This window comes from Temnothorax longispinosus, chromosome 12, assembly GCF_030848805.1.
Source record: "Temnothorax longispinosus isolate EJ_2023e chromosome 12, Tlon_JGU_v1, whole genome shotgun sequence".
Classification (NCBI taxonomy): domain Eukaryota; kingdom Metazoa; phylum Arthropoda; class Insecta; order Hymenoptera; family Formicidae; genus Temnothorax; species Temnothorax longispinosus.
The window spans coordinates 12670203-12693826 of NC_092369.1; the positions used below are offsets into that span (position 1 = coordinate 12670203).

Sequence of the window (23624 nt, forward strand, 5' to 3'; positions counted from 1 at the left end):
TTAATGCGAAGAGCGTAAAAAAACATCGTTTTTAAATAACAATTATACGTTGCTATTAAAAGATTTTTATCGCTATGGTTGAAAAATATGGATGTTTTGATATTTCTTAGGTATCGATATGACCCAGAGTCCTGGCAGAGACAGTCCCGGTAGTTCCGGATCGGGTTCCGGTTCTAGGCACTCTACAGCGTCATTAGATTCTGGAAGAGCGTCTGGATATCACTTGGGACCTAGAGGACCTGGCGCGCTCGCCTCATCTCCTAGATGTTCTATTAGTTCCCTCGGAAGTCATCCTGACCGACCGGCAGACCTCGACGTCGTTCACGCTTGGTTAAACGAGCTCCAATTTGAAGAATACTTCCCCTTGTTTGCTTCCGCAGGTTACGATCTTGCTACTATAACGCGCATGACACCGGAGGATCTCACGGCTATAGGTGAGGCACATATCGCATTAGCAAGTCTAATCTAAGCGCATTTTTAAATGCATTCATTTAATTCATAGAGATGTTACTCGTAGAAATACTGTATGAAATATTTAAACAAGTACATACAGTTTTACACATTATTTTACAGGTATCAAGAAACCTAATCATAGGAAACGACTAAAAGCGGAAATAGACAATTTGAACATAGGAGATGGATTGCCGGAGCATGTACCCGGATCGTTGGAAGAATGGCTCAGGCTTCTCAGGCTAGAGGAATATCTTGGCGCACTTCATCAACAGGGTATGCGATCCGTAGAGGACGTGACAACTCTCACTTGGGAGGACCTTGAAGACATCGGTATCGTACGGTTAGGGCATCAGAAAAAATTATTGTTAGCAATTAAGAGAGTTAAGGATATTCGCGCTGGCAAGCGTATACAGCCACTCGACCTTGCGCGTCTGCCACCACATCCTGGACATACACAGGTAAATTATGTTCCCTATGATCTTCATCAATATCGAATTCATTAAGAGAGTGTAATCTCTTAATTACCTTGATCAATATATCGCAAAAAATGTTACGAAATAAAAGATAATATCGCATAATTTTGGACTTTTTAGGACGTTGTTATTCAACGAGGTGGACCTGATTTACCATCGCCTGATGAGGATTGTTCCTCGCCTGTACTTAGATCTTTTCAAAGGGGTGGAAACGATACCACTTCTGGTGTTGCTTGGAAAAGTATGTACGCCGCGTTTCCAACCGACTATAATACAGTTGGCCGTACTAGCTCCCGGGGAAAATCTTTGGAGAGTCTAGAAGATGCGCCTCTTGGCTATCCTCCGTCACCGGCGCCAACACCGCATCCACAACCCCTCGATTGGCGTCCCCGCAGTTTCGAGGACGGCGATCTTACACCCACGAATGATGCTTCCGTTGTAGATGCTGGTGGTGGCACTCTTCCACGACCAAGACATTGCCTCGTTCGCCCGCGGCCCGTAGCCAAGGTATATTTGATTGTTTCGAATGTGTATGGATGTATGATTGAAACGAAAACGAGCGAGAGAAATTTTTGTGCTGATGATTCAATTGTTTTGTGATTTCAGGTCACTGCGACACCGGGACAATATAAGTCCTTGCCGAGAGACTTGGATAACAAGTATCAATTAACGTACGGGCTCGAGAGTAGTCCGCATCTTCCAAAACGATGTCCTCCATCACCCCCAAGACGACAAAGTTCTAGAGACACGACTAGTTCTTCCGTAATCGGTGTCGGTGGTTCGGCGGTTGGTGACGTCGTGATAGACTGTAGCGGGCCAGTGCCAACCGCATCATGCGACGATCATCACATTCATCAACATCATCATCAACATCACCATTTGCTTCATCATCCACCGCCACCGCCGCCGGCACCTACGCCGGCACCTTCCACGCCTCCGCAACTAAATCGACCGTCTTCTTCCATGTCACGTTCGTGGGGTAGCGTCAGCGTTAATATTAACGAAGAGCACGAGCTAATTGCATCTCTCGCCCTGCAGCATCGCAACGGATCAGACGCTAGTTTTAAAGTGCGTTTCAAGAGTTTTTAATGTATCCGTTTTTTATGGTGCAATAATGATGTAACATACGTTATTAATTGCATTGGATTCTATGATATATATGTTTTATTTTTATATTCACAGTCAAGTTCGAGTACAGAATCAGATTCATTACCGTTTGCCAACGAGAATGCCGGCACGATAAAACAAAGGGCCAGTCGAGCACAAGAATACATGGCGGGTGGCCCTAACAGTGGTATCGGCGGTCACTTAATCAATCATCATTCCAATGGTGGTGAACCTGCGGATGTTTTGAACGACATTGGAAATATGCTTGCCAATCTTACAGATGAGCTCGACGCAATGCTCGAAGAAGAGAAACGCCAGGGCCTGAACTCATAATCGTCACTGCCTTCGTTTGCACTTTTCTATTCAACTAAAGTTGCCATAGGATTGCAGGCTTTGATATATGAAATAAATAAACTTGATTAGTGCAACGTACACAATTAGACACAAGTGAATTGCAATTCACGACGGGATAAACTGGTACGAATCACGTTGAGACTCGAGGATCTCAAATTCTAAGATTCTTAAAGACGGAAATATTTACCGATATATAAATCTATATCTTCGTTGCGAGGAAGAACAGAATCTTTTATTCCAAAAAAAAAAAGAACAAATAACATATTACGTCGCTCGAAATTGATGAGAATATTCTGTTTCATATTGTGTAGATTAACGCATATCCGAAATTATTTTTGCGTAATTTATACTTTGCTCTGATCTTTTTTTTTTTTAATTGAAAGAGGAAATTTACTTATTTTTGCATGGAAACATTGAACGTTCCAGCAAATTTCTGTACGCAGCTGTGGTATTGCATCTATAGTGATAATGCACAATCTTTTTCTACTTTCTTTTGGAGTAGTTGTAGAATTATATTCTTTCTCATTGTTCTTTTTTTCTTTTAAAATGGACAATATTAGAAACGAGTGATAATATACGTGTCGCTCTATTCTATAATGAATTAGGGCAACCCAGTATTTAAACAAATATGAAATACTGATGTGGCAGGGGGAGGGGAGAAAGGGAATAAAATTTCCTAACGGATACAGATATATTAATATAATTATGATTTATGCGGGTCATGTTGCAGGCAATTCGAAAAGAACACATGTGTCTTCTGTATAAAGCCATTTTATATCTGTAACTTTGTAACTAATCAAACCCGACCCCTCTTCTCTAAAAAAATCTGGTTTTCGTTAACATACGTACATTCCAATTGATATTTTTCCATTTCCGTCCTTTGTTAAATCGATAATACGATAGAAATCGAAAATTTTCTACTCATAGTTGACTTTGTATGAAAGCAAGGTGCAAAGAAAGATAATCATGTGTTCCATCGCCCAAATAAAGCAGCTCCGAACGTTAGAGACATATTCGTAGGGAGATTGTTACAATGGTGAAAAATAATCAACAGGTTGCACTTGGTTGCATCCCGATATGAATTTATAGAATCCTACATGATATTTTTTTTTTTAGGAGACACTGATAGTGCTTCCTCTTTTAACAGAGAGGTCTATGAGGGATGCTATTGATCGTATTTAGAATTTCAAGGCAATATGGTTTAGTACAGAGATATAAGTAATGTATGCCAATTAACATTTTGTATTTATTATCTGTACTAATGAATATAGAAACGTACATAGCTTACCATTACTGTGTGGCACATCTGGATATGGCGAAGCAGTTGGAAGGTATTCATATGTATTAAATCAAAGTGGTAGCTGCGGGGACACTTTTGAGACAGACGCTCGAAAGACGGTCTTCCGAAAATGCGTGTCACTGGTACGTTTTGCGATCTGGACGTAATATTTTGCAAGAAACTTTTTATAAGGTGCTATATACGACATGTACTTATAGTATTGTAAGTTGATATGTCGAAAACATTTTTTATCTATCTTTGCAATAACTGATGCAAATGGCAGAGATTTAAATTGAGAATCCCTCGAGAAACAACATGGTAAAAATCTTACATAACACATTCTTGGTATTTCAAGCTGGAAAAAAAATGTTTTTTGTACGAACAAATTTATATTAATAATTGAATACTTATACAAATGTATTAATACGTGTTACGTATTATTAATATTTGCTACACACAAAAGTGACTTATATGCCCATTTTCCCAATGAGAGATCACTTTACGTACCAGTTTTAATGACTGAAAATGCAAAACGCATGATTTATAAAATAAATAATTATTATAACACCATTCTTGCGTGACACATTCTATTTTTAGTTCTAATGAGAGTTGTTGTTTATAACCAAATCCAATCGCGCTCTGCAGATAAGGAAAGAACACCTGGTAAAACGTATATAAAGTTTTGAGGTATATCATTATACTTAGAATTAATTAATGAAAAATGAAGAAGACTGCCCAGTGCAGAATTAGAGATTTGTCTTGTTAATTACTGTAGATGTATTATAATTCTATATAGTATATATATGTGTGTGTACATATATATCATATATATATATATATATATATATATATATATATATATCTTTCATATATATTGTATATATACACACATACACACACACATACAGGATATCCAACTATCCTTTTAATGACATCCTTTGGCCAATTTGTAATTTTTTCCTAATAAGAATGGGAAGTCACTACTTATCCTTCTCTTTCTACTTTTATCATAATATATCTTTCTAACTAAGTCATAAATTAAAATTAAGCTCCATTTGACATGATATAAAGAATGTAGTTTATTTCCACTTGCCTTTTTGAGATTCAATCTGCAATAAATCTTTGCTTCTTAATCGCTTATAAGTTGGAAATTATTGATGGTTCTAATTGTAAATGTGCAATTTGATATATTATTCCTAAGGAAAAATTGATTGATCACATTGGTCAAAGAATCTATCATTAAAAATCTGTTTTGAGGACATCTTGTACATACATGTATGTATATACACCATTAGCAAGCAATTTTATAAGGGCATATTCTCCACAATACGTCTTTGAAAGAGAAAGATGTGTGAACTACCGTTTATACAGGGAAATCGCAGTCACATAATCGACATGCGATTTGGCGCGAATAAGTTATTACAGCAGATTGTAGATTGTATTGCAATTTGATATTTATATAATATAGCAATGCGCAATTATACGATCAAATCATATCTGATTTTGCGCCGTAAAGACTATAACATTGTGATTTATTTCGATCGTCATTGTACTTACATATTAATTGTTTTTCGCAATCGAATTACCACGTCCCGTTTACATTTTGTTTTATACCGATAAACATTTGAGTTATTTAAAATTTATTTATGTTAGAAGTGTTATAAATCAATAAAAGAATTATATCATTGCATATCTTAATAGTAGAGGTAGCAATTGGTCGTGTTAAAAGATGTGTAAATTAAATTTTGGAAAGACGAGCATATTACGTTGTTTTACTCGATTTTTTTATAATACTGTTAGCAGTCCAAGCAGCAGAGTGACGTTAAAAGACGACTTAGAGACGTTTAGTAAATTAAAATAAACATCACTACGTCTTTTAATGTTATATCTGCTGCTTGAGAAGCAACATCGATTTATATGGTAATAAATATTATCTACTCTTATTAGCCATCTCAATATTCACATAACATTGTTTCCACCGTCTTGTTAATGTCCAACAGTTCATTTAAATATATAAAAGTATGCTCGTTTCAAATGTTATGTATGTTATAAAAGAAGATCTAACAAAATATCACAACGACATTATCAAATATTATAACGAGTTATTTGTAATTTATTACATGAATTTATTTTCTAATTAATTGCGTTCTAACTATAGGACAGTGTACAATATAGTTTATGACGTTTCTTACTAGCGATATAAATTACATTTTTATATCCGGGGACAAATTTTTCATGTATAATTTTGTATAAAATACATCCATACATGTTTTCTTTCTCTTGTATCTCTGTTCATATATACACAGAGAATAATAAGTAGAGTTAAAAAATAATTGAAAGGATAATTTTCGCATTGTTTTTTTTACAAAAAAGTGAAGTTTGAGGAAATTAGAAAGTATTGTCCATATATAATCATGTATAAATGTAACAATCGCATATAAAATATGATTATATATAAAATATTGTATAATTTAATTGCAATTTTACTTATCATAAAAAAAACAATGTAAAAGTTATTTTTCCAATTATTTTTTAAGTGTTATTTTTTTTATATATGTACGAATAAAGATCATACAAGAGAAAGAAAACTTATGGACATACTTTATATCATTATATATTATTACGAAAAATTTCTTCACGGGTACTTGCATTAAGAAACATACGCAGAGAAAGGGGGAGAGGGGGGGGACAAGAGAAGGATAGAAAAACGGACGAGTAAAAATTATTTTACACACTTTTATTAACGCGAAAGATTGCAAAAAGTTGAAGCACTCGGGCGGGTGAGTTGATAAAAAGCTGCGCATAAAATACAGTTCTTTCGTGGATTAAAATAGTGATTTTTATCTCTTTAAATAAATTCGTTTCACGTAGATTGGAGACTCATCTTCGCGTAATATGTAATAGAAATGAGAAGAAGGAATAATTTCTTGTTTTTTAATTTGATTTCCAATTTCAAACATTATAGGTAATATGAATTCAGAATTTGTGCTTTCAGGTAGGCTAGGCAGTTAATTGGCAGTTTCTTGAGCACATTGCTTTCTACATGGTGTATAGACAGACACAGAAACATAAACATATACACACACAGTATATTAATTAGTTATAATTTTTGTACAAACATATGTGTTTGCGTGCTACAGTCTCGCTATAATCTCGCTTACAGCGAGCCAAATGCCCGCCTAACTGCATTGTACAACCTCCCTTCCTTCCATGTTGGTTTATATATTATATAAATGCGCATTTTAAATATATTATTTGATTTATCGATTAAAGAAAAAGGTGATTGATCTTTAAATAAAGCCAATGGACACATTTATTCCTCATTTCTCGATTGGTATAAAAATTATTTCCCCTAGAGAGATTAGACAAATAAAAAAAACCAAACTGGAATAGAACACATTTTTAAAGAGCACGTACGAAAAAATTACTGCCTTTTTTATCACATAGCTTTTAACTGATTTGAAATGAAGTTTTTTCTCGCTAAAAATATTGAAATATATTATTCGAGTATTATATTGTCGAATATTATATTCGAGAAATCTATTTATATATTTCGAAATATATTTCTTGAATAATATTCGATAATATAATACTCCAATAATATATTTCAATGTTTTATAAATAATTTAATGAAATCTCGAATAATATTAACTAAATTTTAATCAAAAAATATTAATTAAATTTAAAAAAAATATGGACAAGCGTTATTTTGACGAACAAAACTTCAAGCAAAAGAAGATGACGTGACAAAGTCACCAGGCCGATTTAATCAAGCTTACCAAGCTATTTCTTTTTAATCGCTACGCTTCAAGCGCGAGAAAGGAGACAAATCGACGGTGCTTCAGACTCATCTCGTGCAACATCGATTCTACGCTACTCTGTGTCCCTAATACGGGGAATGCCGACCACAAAGGCGTTCGACGAGATGAATATCTGGAGGGATTCGTGGACGGGGCCCGTTCGTTAGTTAAAAATGCGCCTCCCATTCCGTCTTTCGTTCCGTCGTTCTTTGTATTCACCTTTCGTTCCTTTTCCCTCCCACGATCGTCGATCGTCCCCTTTCGTTCGTAGAGCCTCACTGGTGTCGAGATCGACAAAATTTCAATTTTTCGAAAAAAGTAAAAGATATCCCGACGTACATGCACACGTGACGATCTCGAGTATAGTTAGACAATAAAAATATTTCGAACAGCGATATCTCCCCGAGATTAACACATTTATATCCTTTGTCAAAGAAAACACGATTGAACCTTTTACGCGGAGAAAAACAATCTTTAGAGATCTTTCAATTGCAAAATTAGATCTTTATATCATTTCGAGAGCAAGAAGCCAACCTAAAATTCACTAAAAAATCCGAAAAGTTATAAAATTTGAATTACAAAATTTTCTTTTTTATTTTATGCGACATTCAATTTTCAGTCATTTCTTTTAACACAATTGACGATTAATTTCTACCATTTAAGTACATTAGTAAAATATGCTCCATTTTGACAAAAACTGGAGATACGGATTCTTCATCTTTATAAGTTACGCAGATACATGAAAAAAGGGAAGGACGAAGGGGGGAAGTAAATTGATCGATTCAATCATTTATGTCTTTATGTAGAACGAGATTCGCGGAAGATCTCGAAAAACACATCGCTACAAATTCAAGTAATTTTTCAAAAGAGATTATCATCTCGACCGCCTCGGTAGTTCCTAGCATTAACATCTCTCCCTCGAGTCCCTCGGCACCATTGCGCGTTCGCTTTTCCGTCCCTCTCGCGCGCTCGGCAGTTATCGCGGGCCGTCCTTGTCGCGCCGGAGAAACCCGAACGTGATTGGCGCTCGGCTCGACTCGGCTCGACTCGGCTCTCCTCGGCTCGGCTCGGCGGCCGCGCGGCGCGCTCACCCACACAGTCGCGCGTCGCGCGCCGTACGCGACATACACGTCTCGTTCGGCAACGGGAGTCGGTCGGAGTGTCGGAGCACTCGGGAGCGAACTAGCGAAGTGAGTCGCCAGTCACTCGAATCAGTAGAGCCGCTATCCCCGGCGCGGAGTGTTCCTCGCTCGCGTTCGCTCCGCTGACAGATAACTGAGAGATAACGCGCGACTTGGACGCTCCCGTGTGCAGATCGATCGGACGGACGGCACAAAGGAGATCGGAGCGCGGAAGCCCGCGCGATCGGATCCGTTCAGTGAGTGTTTCGGGGGAGTGCGACGTGCCGTTTCCAGCAGTTTACAGTGACACGCGAAGGAGCATCGTCCCCCGCGAGTGATCGCTTTTTTTCTCTCTCTCTCTATCTCTCTCTCTCTTTTTTTCGAACGCGAGACCGCGGGGTCCGTTGGGAAATCTGCCGCGACCCCAATCGCGGTTAAAAGGCTCTCTCTCTCTCTCTCTCTTTCTCTCGTAGGCCTGATTTACCGTTTGTTGTCGCGAACGTACGTTACGCGGGAGCACCTTCTTTCCGCGGCGGATCGGTTTGGCTCGCTCGCGAGATCGCAGGACACTCTGAAGTTGTTGATTCGAACGTATGCGGTTTACAGACGTGTCTCGATGGCAACTCGCGCATATATTCTCGCCATGCTGGAAGTGTGCTGAGAGAAGGTGTCTCTCGCAACGGCGCGGAAAGAGAGAGATGCAGGTTTTTTTTTTTTGGAAAATTTTCTCCTTGTATATCGTACATACGCGATGGCCGATGTATACGCGGGTGGAGAAGGGGGAACGATGCTTTCTCGCGCCGTGCTTTTTAATCCGCGATTTAAACGCGTTATTTTAAGATGTATGCAGGTTGCAGGTGATCGTCGAAAGACAGAGCGAACCATACGGGGGAAAGGATAACGCGATTAAATAGAGAAGATGCCGTCTTCGATCGGACTGAATCTTTGGTAGCTTCTAAAAATATTTCTGTGTAAATTTTGTATAGATACCTTTTTCAATTCAGTGAATTGTACGCCGATTATTTGTCAGGCTGGAAACACTGTTTTTTTTGTTGGAACAGTAAATTCACTTAAATCGATAAATCGATTATTGAAACAATAAGTTTTTTACAGTGACATTGTTAACGGTTATTGTGGGAGAGAAATTATGCGTGGGTGGGGAGAGAGTAATTTTGAGCAGAGTAGAAAGTAGTTCTGACAAAGAGACGCGTGTCGCAATTGTCCGGAACCGATTTGATTCTGTTTAAAGTGCGTCACTAAACGCGAAATGTAAGACACGTGTTTTCTTTGCGAAGAAGATACTTTCTTTTTTTCTTTTCGGACATAAAAAGCTTGGCGGAAGAGCCTAGTGGCATATTTATCTTTTGTCGAGCGATCGTGATTCATAATTCATAATTCGATTGGCTACTTCGATCTTTCAAATTTTACAAAAAAAAATTAAAACGGATCATGATAAACCAATTTAAATGGAAAATGCAAGTATTTTTGTTGATTTCTTCGCACTTAAAATTATACGAAAATTGAAATCATTTAGCTGGGAGATCTTTAGCCAATAAATATCGAGATGTACAGGCTGCTCTCGAGGCTGCTCGTAACGAGAGGATTATTTTAATGAAAAACAAATTAAAAATACAGATTGCTTAGAAAGAAATAGATTTAAATATTCTAATAATAAGAAAATATTACGGTCTCTTTTACTCCAGATGGACATACCTACATTTGGATGTGAACAAAAGTACAATAGTCTAAAATAAGGATAATTTTGATATTTTGCAAACAATTTGCTCGCAACTTTAATTAATTATTTTTTTGATTAATTATAATTATCCCTTTCGTATTTTTAAAATAAAATACTGAAACTTTTTACCTTATATAAGCTTTTCTCTTCTTTCAAATCAGCTTTTTTAATTAAAAGACATTTTACGATTTTAATATTACAAATGTTTCATGAATCATGTTGGATTATATTAAAAAATCACTTTCCATTTGATGTCACAACGGTATAATTTTTGCTTTCAAGTCTTTTGAATTGGATGACACATCACGGAGTAATTGTACATGCCATTGTATTATTGTTCAGTTCAAAAGTTTTATACACTGTGTCCCAAGTTGAAAAGAATAGAGATAATTTGTTTCTTTTTTTAATTATGATGTATTTATTGTTAAGCAGTTATTAAGTTACGAAATGTGTAGTTCTCATATTTTACGATTACAAGGTAAATGACACAATAAATAAGTTAATAACTATATACATAGGTTCTATATGTTTCCATTGTTTATACTTATCATTACAGGAATTTGAAAAGGGAAAGCGTAGTGTTGTACAATATCATTATTATGCAGTATGCAATATTTGTATTAAAATACGGGGAGTAGAATAAAATAAAAGACAATCTTTGTCAAATTGAAATTTTGCCATTTAAAAAAGAATCCAAATTTTAGAAATAAATTGTGTTACGCTATAGAAATGAGGTCGAAAAATATTGAGGATAAAAAATATTTTTTGCAATAAATCTCGCGCAATGGTTCTAAAGATGCTTATTAGCATCATTATCATTAAATTGATTCTCAATGTGATTGTATTATTCCAGTTTCAGTTTGCGTTTCAAGATAGACATTAATTAACGCGTAGTTCGATGAGCTGAAAAACGTATATAAATTAGGAATCCCTAACTTTTTTTTGTCAAGAGAGTCATATTAAAATTTTTGTAACAATCAGAGGTCCGGGTAAGTTTTATTTTTGAAAATCATATAAAAACAAAATATCTATTTTAAAATTATTTTATATTATTATAACGTCGAAATTTTTCGGCAGGCATGTACAAATTCGTGCAAAAATATTATTAGGCCCAAAGATCCAGCCCGATCGTATATGGCACGTTTCTCTATTTACTTGCGTTAAAGAATGATTTTTTTTTTTTAATTAGAAGTTAGTAAATTTTGTGATAAGTTTGTGTTTCTGAACCCTTTTAAACGAGCACTTTGAAATCACTCTCTCTCATGTGGATTCTCAAGCGAATCAATTTATGGCAAACCAAACGTCTGTGTCTAAAAGAATTGTTTTTTCTCACAGCCGAGACACGCAAGACCAGGATCCTGAAGGATGGCCGTGTCGCGTAGAGTAATGAAAAAGCAGAGAGCTTTGGTTTTTAGACCGTGCGGGATCAACATCGCCGCGGATCAGACGGTAGTCGGCTGAGAAGGGACGTGCGCTTGGCCGCGTTACAAGAGATTTACGCCGTAATGGCAAGAACTAACACGTTATCCTCGCGCGATGCCGCTCCCATGCGAGTTAGCGGAATACTGTGGAACCGGAGGCTGTGTTAAGAGTGCGTTAACACGCGCGGTGATATTCGGCGCCGCGGAGAAAGGATCTAGTTTCGTGACGGACCGGTTTGCCGTATGGCCGGCCAGTTCAATAGACGATAACGGCGCCGAGTGCGTTACCATTGTGTTCATATCCGTTTCTCGGAATTGCCATACCTGACGTTCTCCAATTGTGCACCTAACGTCTATCGCTGATAAAGAAGAGGAGAGGGAGATAAAGAAATAGGAAGGACCCTCGACGTTTCACCTTCGAGTATTAACGTCATCAAGCCAAGTTGTGTGTCGGTGACTTGAACAGAGGAAACAGGAGGTAAAAAATCAAGCGAGTGAACCGTCGTTTCACATCGAATCGTGACGAGACGCAGATTAATGCAAGACGGATGAGTGAGAGAAGAGGAAATCACAAATAAAAAAATCAGAGGTGCCTAAGGAGGAATAAGACGAGGACGATCCAGGTGAGATATCATATATTGCGAGACGGAGAAAAGTGTCTTCGGAGAAGTCGCGACGACTGCGGGGACCGATGCTCAGGATCGTACGATGGCCGAGGCCCCGTCCGACCCGAGACCCGTGAGCGTCGTCGCCGTCGACGGTGCCGCTGTGGATAATGCCAGGAGCAGCGCGGACCAAACACAGGTACCGTTTCGTTTCGTTTCCTCTGTCGACGTGTCACGCGCGCAGCCAGTCGAATGACCGAAATCTTTGAGAGGAATTAAGGGTACCCTTGAAAATGTCCGGATTGTCTTTATTTAAAAGAAAGTGGCTTTCTGCGCGTTCCGAGCTGTATAACATGATTTATGGACACGTTTAAATGTCTAGAAATTGTACGTACAGTCTTTACGCGGAGCGGAGTAGACCACGCAAATGTCAAACGAGTTTTCTGATTCAGTTATACGTAACAATTCCGTTATAATTAAATTAGATTATTTATATTAATCTATAAGTAACTTTAAAATTCACATTTATAATTCGCATCACAGATTTTAGAATAGAATATTGTTCGTATTTATAATTTTGTATATCGTGTGTTTTTATGTACAAAGAATCGTTTAAAGAGAGCTTAAGCTTTGTTTTTTTTCTTATTGCAATAAATTGAGTTTTCAAAAATTTAGAATTTAAAATTTTAACGCTTAAATGTATGATAATATTATTCTTAAAATAATTCTAATAAAAACTTGCGAAAACTCAAACATCAGAAAAATTATGTTAACAAATTTGAATAAAATTGTATCAAAAATTAAAAATTGGTGTGTGTAAAAAAATGTTATTTAATATTTTTCAGCGTTTATTACAGCAAAGAAATTTATTTCTAATAATTAAGATAAAATTAATATAGCTCCCGGTTTTTTCCCGTTTTTATTTTGAAAGTTTATGTAAAAAATAAAAGCACACTGAAACTGTACACTCTATAGGTATGAACTGCACACTATATAGTTATAAAATGTGAATAAATATGATGAAATGTCAATAAAAACGATGAAAGGTCCGTAACGATGAAAGTATCGATAAAAACCAACTTGAAACGAGCACCAAAGATGCAACGAAACATAAGCAAGAAGAGCATTTTATCTCGTTTTTTCAAAATACTCTTGTTCAACCTTCCGTATCGAGAGATATATTTCCGATATATTGATGTCAAATCTCTCCTTTATTCGTAGCCTTGATTTGAAGTAGACAAAAAAAGAGAAAAATTAATTGTTGCAGGAAATATGTCGTGTAAGGAGCTGACGCAGCAACTTGGAATCATTTTTTATTAAACTAACTTAATTAAAATTAACTACCCAATTAACTTAACTAACTTAATTAAATTACTGAATTAAACTAACTTAATTGGGGATTCTTGGTTTATTTCAAATAGTTCTATAGTTCTTGATAGATTAAACAAATGGTTCTGGCTATTAATAAAGCAGGACATCGCTTCAAGATAAACTGAAACAGCGTTTGACTTTGTCTCACGGAAGTTAGACATTTTTCGTTAAATTTCCTGAAATTTGTAGTTTTACATAGTTCTAGAAAGACTTCCGTTTTATAGTAAAAAATATTGGTTAAATTTGAACAGAGATGAGTACACACACAAGCGCTCTTAAATATACCGACATAAGAAAATTACCTATCTTCTACAATTTTACATGCAGTTTTACTTACTATGAAATGGTTCTTGTGTGATTCCGAGTTTATTATAACATTTTATGAAGAGTTTTGACGGTAATTGTTTTTTTTATTTTTAAACAACTTTTCGGCGCTTTTATTTATGCATGAGTAAGACTGATCAATTTTTAAGATTTCGGTGTATTCTAAAATATTTCTTATACAGTTTTAAGCTTATCACGACTTTAAGGAGTTTTAACGATAAACAATCCTTTTTATTTTTTGAATAATTTTTATCGCGCGAGGAAAATACGTATCTGCGGATATAAAAGTAAAACGCTGATCGATTTCAGTGTATTTTAAAATAACTCTTGGAAATTAAGCATCTCACCACTGTAGTCAGAGGTACGAGTCCTTTCACGAGCGATAAAAATTATTTTAAAAAGAATACAATTATTTTAAGAAGAATTTATCGTCAGAACGCTTTATAAGATGTATAAATAAGTGCATAACTTGCTTTTGTTTAAATAAGTTCACAAAACTCATCTTTATTTAACCAATATCTTTTGCTTTTAAAAAGCAGAACTTTCTTTAGAACTCGTGCAGAACTGCAAATAGTGCAAATCTCTTGAAATCTGATAAAGACTGTTAAGTAAACTCTTGTAAGATAAAGGTGCTGTGTCTCACATAAGATGTTTCTCCTGAAGTAATTTGCTTTAACCAGAACTATTTGTCTGACGTATCAAGAACTATTTGAAATAAAGGCTGCGTTCCGATATTCACTGCAAGTATTGAAAATCTATAGTTTACGTAACGTACACTATAGATTTTTAGTACTGACAGTGAATATCGGAACGCAGCTAAAAGTTAGAATAATGTAAGTAAAATTAAAATAATACAATTTAATATTTAAATAAATTATAATATTATACGTTAAATACATTTAACTAAGTAAGAATTTTATTGAAGATTATTAAAATAAAAAACGATAAACTTTTTATATTTTATTCTCTTGAACTCTCAACAACTGATGTGTGAAACCGATAAAATGATCATAAGTTTCACACCTGGACATGCGAGGTTGTGGCGCATCAAAATCCTTGAAATAAAAAATTCCTTCAAAATAAGGTTTTTTTTTCTTATATATCTTTTCTTTAAGAAGTACCAAACCCCGATTTTTACAATGTTTTTTTTTTTTTACTATGTTTGACTAGATATTTGGTTTTAAAATCTATCATATTATCATGTAAGTTACGAATAATTATAGTTATAAAAAATACTGTTTTTTGTTCAACCAGCTAAAAAGTATGCGATAATCAGTCGGGAATCTATACTGAATAATATTTTTGCGTAAATTTGTATGATTTTCTGTTCATCAAACTACGTGCCGATTATATGTCGGTCTTGAAACGCAATCCCGAGCTGAAGCTGGGATAATAAAATTTACACAATTAAATTGATAATCAATTTAATAATAATATTATTGATAAATATCTTTCTAAAGCACGGCGGAGTATTTATTGCGAAAAATATTGCCCCTGTCAGAGTTTCACAATAAATTTTTCGTAGAGCGATGATTAAATTACGTAAAATAATAATTTAATAAAATAAAAGGTTTCTCGTTCTTTTTCTATTTTAATAATTTTCAATAAAATTCTTATTTAGTTGAATATTAAATGTACTTAACGTATAATATTATAATTTATTTCAACATTAAATTATATTATTTTACTTTTTTTTGATAAAAATAGAATATTTATTGTTTTTATTGTATTTTGTTTTCTACAGTGACTTATATATAGTTTGTAAAAAAAAACTATAGTAGGATTAAAAAATGTTCCATTTTAGAATAATATCGGGATCGTTAATACGTATTGTTTTTTAATAAAAATGCATTTTTCAAATTAAAAAATTTAGATTGGAAACAGGAATATTAAAATTTTCTACGTAAATGTCTCATCATTAGATATACTTAAGAGAATGATAAAATCTTAATATAATTTGTCACATATATACTTTTATAATTTCACATGGAATATATTTTATATTCCACGCGATTTTATTCGTATTTTAAAGTCTGAGGATAAGAAGTTGACAATTTGTAATAAAGTCACGTCGCGGCTAGAGCTGAGCCGCTCAAATTCACAGCTCGTTTACATTTTAGGAAGCACGAGACGGTGGTCGGTCTTTTACCTCGACGGAGGCACAGACAGAGCTGGGGCTTCAGAGTGGGGCTCCGGCGAGCCAGACCGAGGAGATTCCCAGCGGTATTCGAGACGCGCGTAGACGAGAGCGACGAATACGCAGACAGCATCGTCGCGCTCTGAGATCTTGCTCTATACCGACGTATCCCGCCGCCACGCCAGGTTGCCAGACGGCATCAACCGCACTGGGAATGCCGCTGGTACCACCCGCCAGAGGTTTCCTTCACCCCCCGCCCCCGCATTTGAGCCTCAGAGGCCTCAGCCTCGGTTTACCATTCCCTGTACCCGCTAGCGTGTCTGCTTTCGGCAGGTGAGCCTCGATATTTGTCTCGGGTAGGGAAAAAACCTCTGAAATGCGAATTTTTATGAAATTTATACGGGATTTGATTATCTACAATTTGTTTATAATTGTTTGTTTGTTTTTTTATTTTTTTTGGGGAAAAAAAACTAAATTTTGTCATGAATAACCCCTTAAATGCGTTTCTTTATATTCTGGAATCCACAGTTTGTCTATATTTTGCTTACATTTTCATCTACTTTGCAAAATATTATAAACAAGTGAAAAATTCGGAAAATTTTGTCATAAACATTTCATGCGTTTTTTTTGTAAATTTTATACGATATTCAATAATCTACAGTTTAACTGTTATCGTCCAATATTTATAGTTAACTTTACTTTAAATTTTAATTTTTATTGGTATGCGATTACAAAATTATTAGAATGGTGCGTAGCTGAATAAAATAATAGTTCAGAAAACGTTTGGATGTTTAAGAGATAAAAATCTAGAAGACAATTATTATTGGCATCTAGTTAAACAAAAGTTTCATGTCATTCGAATAGTTTGATCACATGATTTGTTCGAATTCCTCGTTTGAATTTCATGACATCATGACCAATGTACATATCATTTAAGAGCCATATAACTATATAGCTTCACGGTTGATGCTACGCTGTAACAATATAGCAATCGCGATCATATAATTGTCACGAGAGTATATGTCACGTTTATTCAACGAACATGTATCGTTCAATTTTTTTTGCATTGCAGGGACACAGTACCAAAACAGTGTTGCGGTTTGGGTTCCCCGCCAGTACGCTGGTCCATATTGGGTGTCGGCTTCGTAGGTCTAGTCTGCGCCGGTGCAGGCACACTCCTTGGCGCTCTTAAAGCCTCTGGTCGTGATCACCTTTTGGGAATATTTATGTCCGGTAAATAAACGCATTTTTCCTTATTTGTTTCTCGATGTTAATAAAAAAAGTCTAGCAATTAAGCGTCGATAATAACTTAGTTTTTGAAAAAGAGACTACGATATTTTATGTGAATTATGTGATAAAAAAAAGCATGTATATTTGTCGTTATATTCGGCTGATTTGGCGATTTATTGTTTCTGAAATTCAAACAATTTGTTTGTAGAAAAAGAATTATGAAAGAGCGATATAAATACTACATTTACCAGTATATTCCCCAGAGAAATGCATTTTTTAAATTACGGAATTATAAGAAATTCTTGAAACCTGTAATCGGAGACTGAAGAATAAGACGTAACATGTAGATTGTCATAGCGATCAACTGCACGTGGCGCGCAGCAAGATCGAGGAAGAGAGAGGAGAGAATAGGGAAACTCGAGCTCGCAACAGTTACTTTCTAAACGTGGGCATGTAAGCTGCGACCCGCTTAGAATGCTTCTCACACTGAGGGAACGCCACTTACAGAGATTGATGTTATACACTTACACACGCGAAAACCGTGAGATCGAGGGAATAATGGCTCGAGGAACAAATAGAGGAATAGACAAACGAACAGACGCCGCTGCCTTTTGACTAAAGGAATAATAACCTATTGGAATCTATTTTCTTTCTTATTTTTACGTAAAGAGCAACTTGTGTCTCAGTTATTTAGACCATTATAGAGTGACAAATGAAGATTGTAGGTCGTTTTGTTTGTATTATAATTATAGTATGCATTTTTCGTTACAGGTATAGGAGTGCTTCTGGTATTGGTGAGTGCAGTGGCATGGCGATTAACTAATCAAGATTATTGCGGCAGCTTATTCGGCTTCACAAGCATTTCCGGTAGAATACCCCCGGCGAGACCGATACATCCATACGCCGCTATGATCTATCCGGAATTCCAATTTAGAACGCCGCCACCGAGCTATCAGGTATATATTTATAAAGCAACGTTTTATTAAATAAGCGTTTTATTAAAAATTTATTCGGTTATATTGCACTAAATAACACAATCGCTTTCATAAGCGATTTAAGATTAGATTTATCATCTAATTTGGAGTCAAGTCTTTCTCAGCCAGAATGTCGAGTGATTGTAATTTACGAGTTACAAGTTATTGAGATAGAGAGAAAGAGAGGCTTTTCGTGAACTCCATTTCAGAAGATAAATACTTAACAAAACTATATTCTTCAGTTAATCTCAGGTAGATTTTAAAAAAATTTTAATTTGCTTAATTACTTAATAAAAATATATATTATAAATTAACACTAGAACTCTACCGAAGAGTAATTTTATATTTATTTCTACTAAAGAAATCTTAGAGAAGAGAAAAAGAGAAAACAAATTAATAAAATTAATTATCTATGTAATTTTAATAAAAATTTCAATAAAAGTCAAGGAAATAGAAGATGTTTTAAAAATGAGTAATTCTTACTTAAATTATTTAAAAATGTCAAATAGATCATTTTAACTCCCTTGAAATTATTCTAGCGTTAATATAATTTAATTTACTTAATTAAAGTATATTACAAATCATTTGAAGATTGAAATAAATAATTTCGATCCTTTTGCTAAGATAAAAAAACAATTTTTAATTATTCGAAGGATCTGTTATTATTAAAAAACCATTCAGTGATTTTGGAATATTTCGTACATGAATACTTTATTACAGGCTAGTATGCAAGAGTATAGACTTCGGTTGTTGTTATTGGACCGATTGCAGCCTACGTCGTCGCCGCCACCGACTTACAGGTCAAATGCGGGAAGTATCGTGACTCCTGGTACAGCAAGGGAGAGTCGACCGCCAAGTTATTGTGCCGAATCCAATGTCGCGCCTAATATTACTTTAGTATCTTCGAAGAAGGACGCAAATCTCGTTAGGATTGTCCAAACTGAATCCGAACCGGTTATCCTTAGTGGCGATCAAACGCCACCGGTAGCTGTCGAAGTATTAGCGCATCTTTAGATTAAGCGACAAATTCATCTGTGCTTTTGCCATTTTTTTTTTTTTTCGAAGTTTGAAGCGATGATGTACCTAACGTAGAGTGTTATTAGGTAAATTCTCGGGTAAATTACTTTTTGGCATGAGAAAAGATGAAGATGAAGTTTACAGACGCCATGTATGCCTTCACACCTTAATTCTCAGATTGAATATGTAGATATTCATTCATTATGATTCGCAGCTGTACAGTCGAGTAGACAATGTATATAGGTCTACGTGTAATACGAAGAAATTCTATGACTATTAGTTGAGGATAATTGTATTTTATATTTATTTTAATATATACGTTATATAAATATATCTGTAACATATTCTTATATCCAATGTTTCGTGAACAAATGTTAAGTATTAGAATGTTACATTTTAATATTTTCACAGAAGCAAACGGAAACTTGATTGCAAATATGTAATCAAAATTTCTTATTTTACATAATTATAATTTTCATCACTTGGATTCGAGCTCTGCAATCTTCAATATTAATCTTGTTCCTTTAATTTTGAAGTAGAAGTAACATTTGCCTAAATTTCTGTAGAATTTGTTGTATTCTTTATTGTTGTGTTCTTTTATTAATCAGTTTATTATATTTTAATTTCATTCCACGTTTTCGTTTCCGTGGAAGCGACGTTGGATCTGTAATAAAAATATAAGTTTATCCTCAAATAAATAAATAATTTTATTTTTAGCAAACTAAAATCGACACGTACGGTCCTCAGGAATGTTCATCCTCTTTCTCAAAACAGCCCGCACTTGTTTATTTAAAATTTCTCTGCACTGTACGTCAAAACCAGTTGGTAGCCATCCTCTCTTCTCGTGACATTTTGCATCAGGTAAAGGATCAGGAAGTTTTGCTAGCATTTCCTGTATTTCTCCTACCATGACGTCGCAATACTAATAACAGAATGAGTGGAAGTAACAATTTATAATAGTGCTCGGAATCAATGTAAGGTCCGATACACACTATCGGTCCACTCATGCTCCGCTCACAGTCTGATCAAATATTCTTTCATTGTTTATTCTTTCGAATCGTTGCTGGAGCGAGACCGGACCAAAACTTGAGCGTTACTCATAACGTAAATACGAAAATTATAAAGTATAAACAATTTCAGGATTATATTTTAGATTATCTAGAATTGCTCCAGATCGTTTGAGTATGAACGTTATATTTAAAAGTTATATTCGGACAGTTTTATCTGTTAAACCTGACTGGTAAATAGAATATTTTTGCTTTCAACTATTCAATCATATAATTTATTCGAATCTTTTGTGCCTTTAGTTGCCTTATTATAATGTTATTTTACAATTAATACCCTCATAACATACTATTTTTGTAGAAAAAACTATTGACAAACCTGATAAAACATTTGTCGGGAAGGAGGTACCATACCTTCCTGGTATATGTACACATTCTCATATAAATGCCGCTCTTTCTTCAAATTTTGCTTCTGACTCAACGTGGCAGTAAGTACTGCAGGTTTCTGTTTGGAAACTGGCGCTGATTTATAGGGTAACGTATAATTTGAATAATTTCTTTTACATCTGACAGTTGAACCTAATCCATCTACGGATCACAAAAATTAATTTTATAGAATATTTTTTATGTTAAATAAAGATACTTCAGATATCTTTGACAGTCAAAGATAATGTAACTTACGCATAGCTTTTAATCTATAATCCAGTGTCTGATATTTTCTTGCATTAATATCCTTTCTTGGATCGTAGCCCAATTTCACCCACATAATTCTCCACGGTCCAGTCATAAAATAATATGCTACAGATGGCAATAATATTTTCAACTGTTCGGATGTAAATTGTGTCTTGTACATAATGGCGTTTCTTGACCAAATTGGACGCTCCTCGAAGAGCTGGCGTACTTGCTCCAAGTGCGTGTTTTGAAGAAACTTCACCCTCATAGCAGACTCAATGCCTTTCGGCGCCGCGGCGGGTACTTCAGACGTGGAAAAGTATATGTAATTGGGAAAGCCTGATTGAGATTTTTTGTTTTTACCAATTACATTCTCCGGATTTGAATCTATTTCGGTTTTCGGTATATATTGTTGTATAGTGTCCATTCTGCTGAAGACAGCTGGTGGTAGGAAGTAAGGTACATCGTTTTTTAACCAAGAGTAAAGCGGAATGCCCGTTGGATAAATCGAGCTGTATATGCATTCCAATTTCTTTGGATTCGACTTGTTCTGTGTCATTGGTAAGTATTGAAAATCACATAAATCTAAAAAAAAAAGACATTAATATGAGAAAAATTAATATAGAGATAACGTCGTACATAATTTGTATACAACATACTGGTAAATTTGAATTCAGTCTCTATTCTTCCCAATATTTTCAAGTTTGGTACTTCATAGTCTGTCTCTTGAGATAAATTTTCATACTTATTGTTGTCGAAAGCAAATGTGTTATTTTTATTTCTCGATGGATTCTTGTCTACGTATGGATCACACAAGTTTTTATCATCGTTATCTACGGTATATTTTTTCTCAGCTGCTTCTTCGCTACAATGCGTAGAGTCAAGATCACGGTCTTCTTCCTGGATGGTCAAATTATCGACACTAATATCGCTATCATAATTGTCTCTTTCTCTTGTGACATTAAATGTTGCATTAATCTGTTCATTGTCTGAATGGGATGTATGAGGATCTTTACTAATGCGAGAAGTAGTAGCTTCCGAGTTTGTAATGTCCATAGATGTTGGTTTTACAAGCTCCACCGTAGCACTTTTGACTTGTGTTACCTTATTCTTTTTTACTCTAACTCTAAGCAAGAAACCGTTTGTACTATGTCTATCCCCGCAAGTAGGCTTGCTGTAACCGTCGTCAGGTCTGAACCGCAGTTCTAATCTTCTGTTAGGAACGTCTACAGTCTGTTAAACAATCAGATATAGAGTTAGATAATGTAATTAAACTAATTGGATATAATATTCATTATTTTATCATACCATAGAAATGGCACTAATGCCACCCAACGTTGCAATAGCTTTATCGACGTTGACTACATTTCCTGGATATTTAATACATATTAGTTTCTTGTCAAATCTGTGTCCGGAAATTACTGGGCCTGCATCTTTACCATCTTGTGGATTATTTTCCTTTATCTACAATAAGACAAAAAGATCCTATATATATAATATAATCTACATACAATTGATAATATCTCATAAATCACAAACTCATAGAATCGTAAACAAGTTTGCAATATAGAATGTGAGGAGTAAATCAACAAAATGTAATCCTTTGTAAAAAAAAGTAAGAGATATATTTATTAGTTTTTATCAGATACGTAGGTCTTGGAAAAATAATTTTGCATGAAATAATGCATCTATTTGATTACATTTATTTAACTCTTTAAAATTAAACTTTATATATGGGAAAGAAAGAAAAAGGAAAGAAGGGGAAAAAGTATATATACTTATTATTATGCAAACATGAGTCATATTTTATTTGAAGCGTGGGAGAAAAAAATTACACAAAAAGTTCTATTTCACGAAATAGATAGATTATTAATATACAAAGGGCAAATGTTTAACTCTTCCCCACCGTCAGTTTTCATGAAATATATTCTGCTATAAAAACGTCATATTATTTCATATTTCGCGCTAATTCGATCGTGACGCACGCTCGTTTTACTCGATCGGTACGACAGATTTTCTAACCTTCAAAAACACGTCGCTTTCAACACTCAGCTATTTCTTTCGGTATCGCGCAACGATCTTTGCCTTTCGAGTCCTTCATTCTCAAACAAAATGGAATCAAACAAGTATGTTTCTATCCAAATTTAAAACGGCAGGACTAAAGTAAATATATTGAAGCATTTCGACGTACGTTAATATTGTTGTCCAGCGATTCGGCGAAGGAATCTTCGCTGTCGATTTCACGACAATAATCCTCCACGTTGAAGTCCGGATCCTTGTCGTCCTGTTTATCGGACATCTCGGTGTCACTTGGATCACTGACTTCGCTCATCGTATTGCTTCTCTAATAAATACAACAAGTTTTCAAATCACGCTCAAGAGCGTTATTCCTCATAACCTATCGACAACAAGTCCCTATTTGTTTCAGCTCTATTGTTGACATCGGATGGTGACGACGGTGACGTGTGCGACTTCTTGCCCCACTATTCCCTTTTCTTGCCGCTCGTGTTTTGACAATCCTGAACCTCCGAACGCGTGTAACAA

The 23624-nt window shown here is 35.1% G+C and overlaps 3 protein-coding genes across 8 annotated transcripts in view; 2 read left to right on the forward strand and 1 right to left on the reverse strand.

Annotated features, from left to right (window-relative positions):
• Window positions 1–6989, forward strand: part of Ckn (CRK like proto-oncogene, adaptor protein) — a 32363-nt gene extending 25374 nt beyond the window's left edge. The window contains exons 3-7 of the mRNA XM_071794715.1: window positions 111–434; window positions 574–911; window positions 1047–1433; window positions 1533–1994; window positions 2109–6989. Coding sequence (XP_071650816.1) covers window positions 111–434; window positions 574–911; window positions 1047–1433; window positions 1533–1994; window positions 2109–2366 — 1769 coding nt within the window. The 3' untranslated portion in view covers window positions 2367–6989. The remainder of the gene's footprint in view (window positions 1–110; window positions 435–573; window positions 912–1046; window positions 1434–1532; window positions 1995–2108) is intronic.
• A 1571-nt stretch (window positions 6990–8560) lies between these two features.
• On the forward strand, window positions 8561–19737 carry LOC139823090 (uncharacterized). 6 transcript variants are annotated; one of them, XM_071795373.1, is made up of 7 exons: window positions 8561–8844; window positions 9428–9535; window positions 11661–12550; window positions 16167–16516; window positions 17256–17416; window positions 18185–18369; window positions 19108–19737. In XM_071795373.1, the coding sequence occupies exons 3-7, from the start codon at window positions 12455–12457 to the stop codon at window positions 19399–19401; spliced, it is 1086 nt and encodes a 361-aa protein (XP_071651474.1). In that variant the 5' UTR covers window positions 8561–8844; window positions 9428–9535; window positions 11661–12454; the 3' UTR covers window positions 19402–19737. The 6 variants fall into 6 exon arrangements, with proteins under 6 accessions (XP_071651474.1, XP_071651473.1, XP_071651477.1 ...); XM_071795372.1 differs by having other exon boundaries at window positions 9438–9535; XM_071795376.1 differs by having other exon boundaries at window positions 9445–9535.
• On the reverse strand, window positions 19685–23605 carry L(2)37cd (general transcription factor IIIC subunit l(2)37Cd). The gene is made up of 7 exons (XM_071795362.1): window positions 23272–23605; window positions 22389–22544; window positions 21740–22313; window positions 21090–21665; window positions 20788–20996; window positions 20143–20326; window positions 19685–20068 (listed from the first exon to the last, which is right to left on the reverse strand). The coding sequence occupies exons 1-7, from the start codon at window positions 23410–23412 to the stop codon at window positions 19986–19988; spliced, it is 1923 nt and encodes a 640-aa protein (XP_071651463.1). The 5' UTR covers window positions 23413–23605; the 3' UTR covers window positions 19685–19985.
• Between the last annotated feature and the right edge of the window lie 19 nt (window positions 23606–23624).

What these genes read in the sequence shown, in the direction of transcription:
- LOC139823090 (XM_071795371.1), top strand. Translation starts at nt 12,455, where the DNA reads ATGGCCGAGGCCCCGTCCGACCCGAGACCCGTGAGCGTCGTCGCCGTC. An exon ending in AGCGTGTCTGCTTTCGGCAG is followed by an intron (nt 16,517 to 17,255) that starts GTGAGCCTCGAT and finishes TTTGCATTGCAG; the next exon opens with GGACACAGTACCAAAACAGT. An exon ending in CGCCGCCACCGAGCTATCAG is followed by an intron (nt 18,370 to 19,107) that starts GTATATATTTAT and finishes ACTTTATTACAG; the next exon opens with GCTAGTATGCAAGAGTATAG.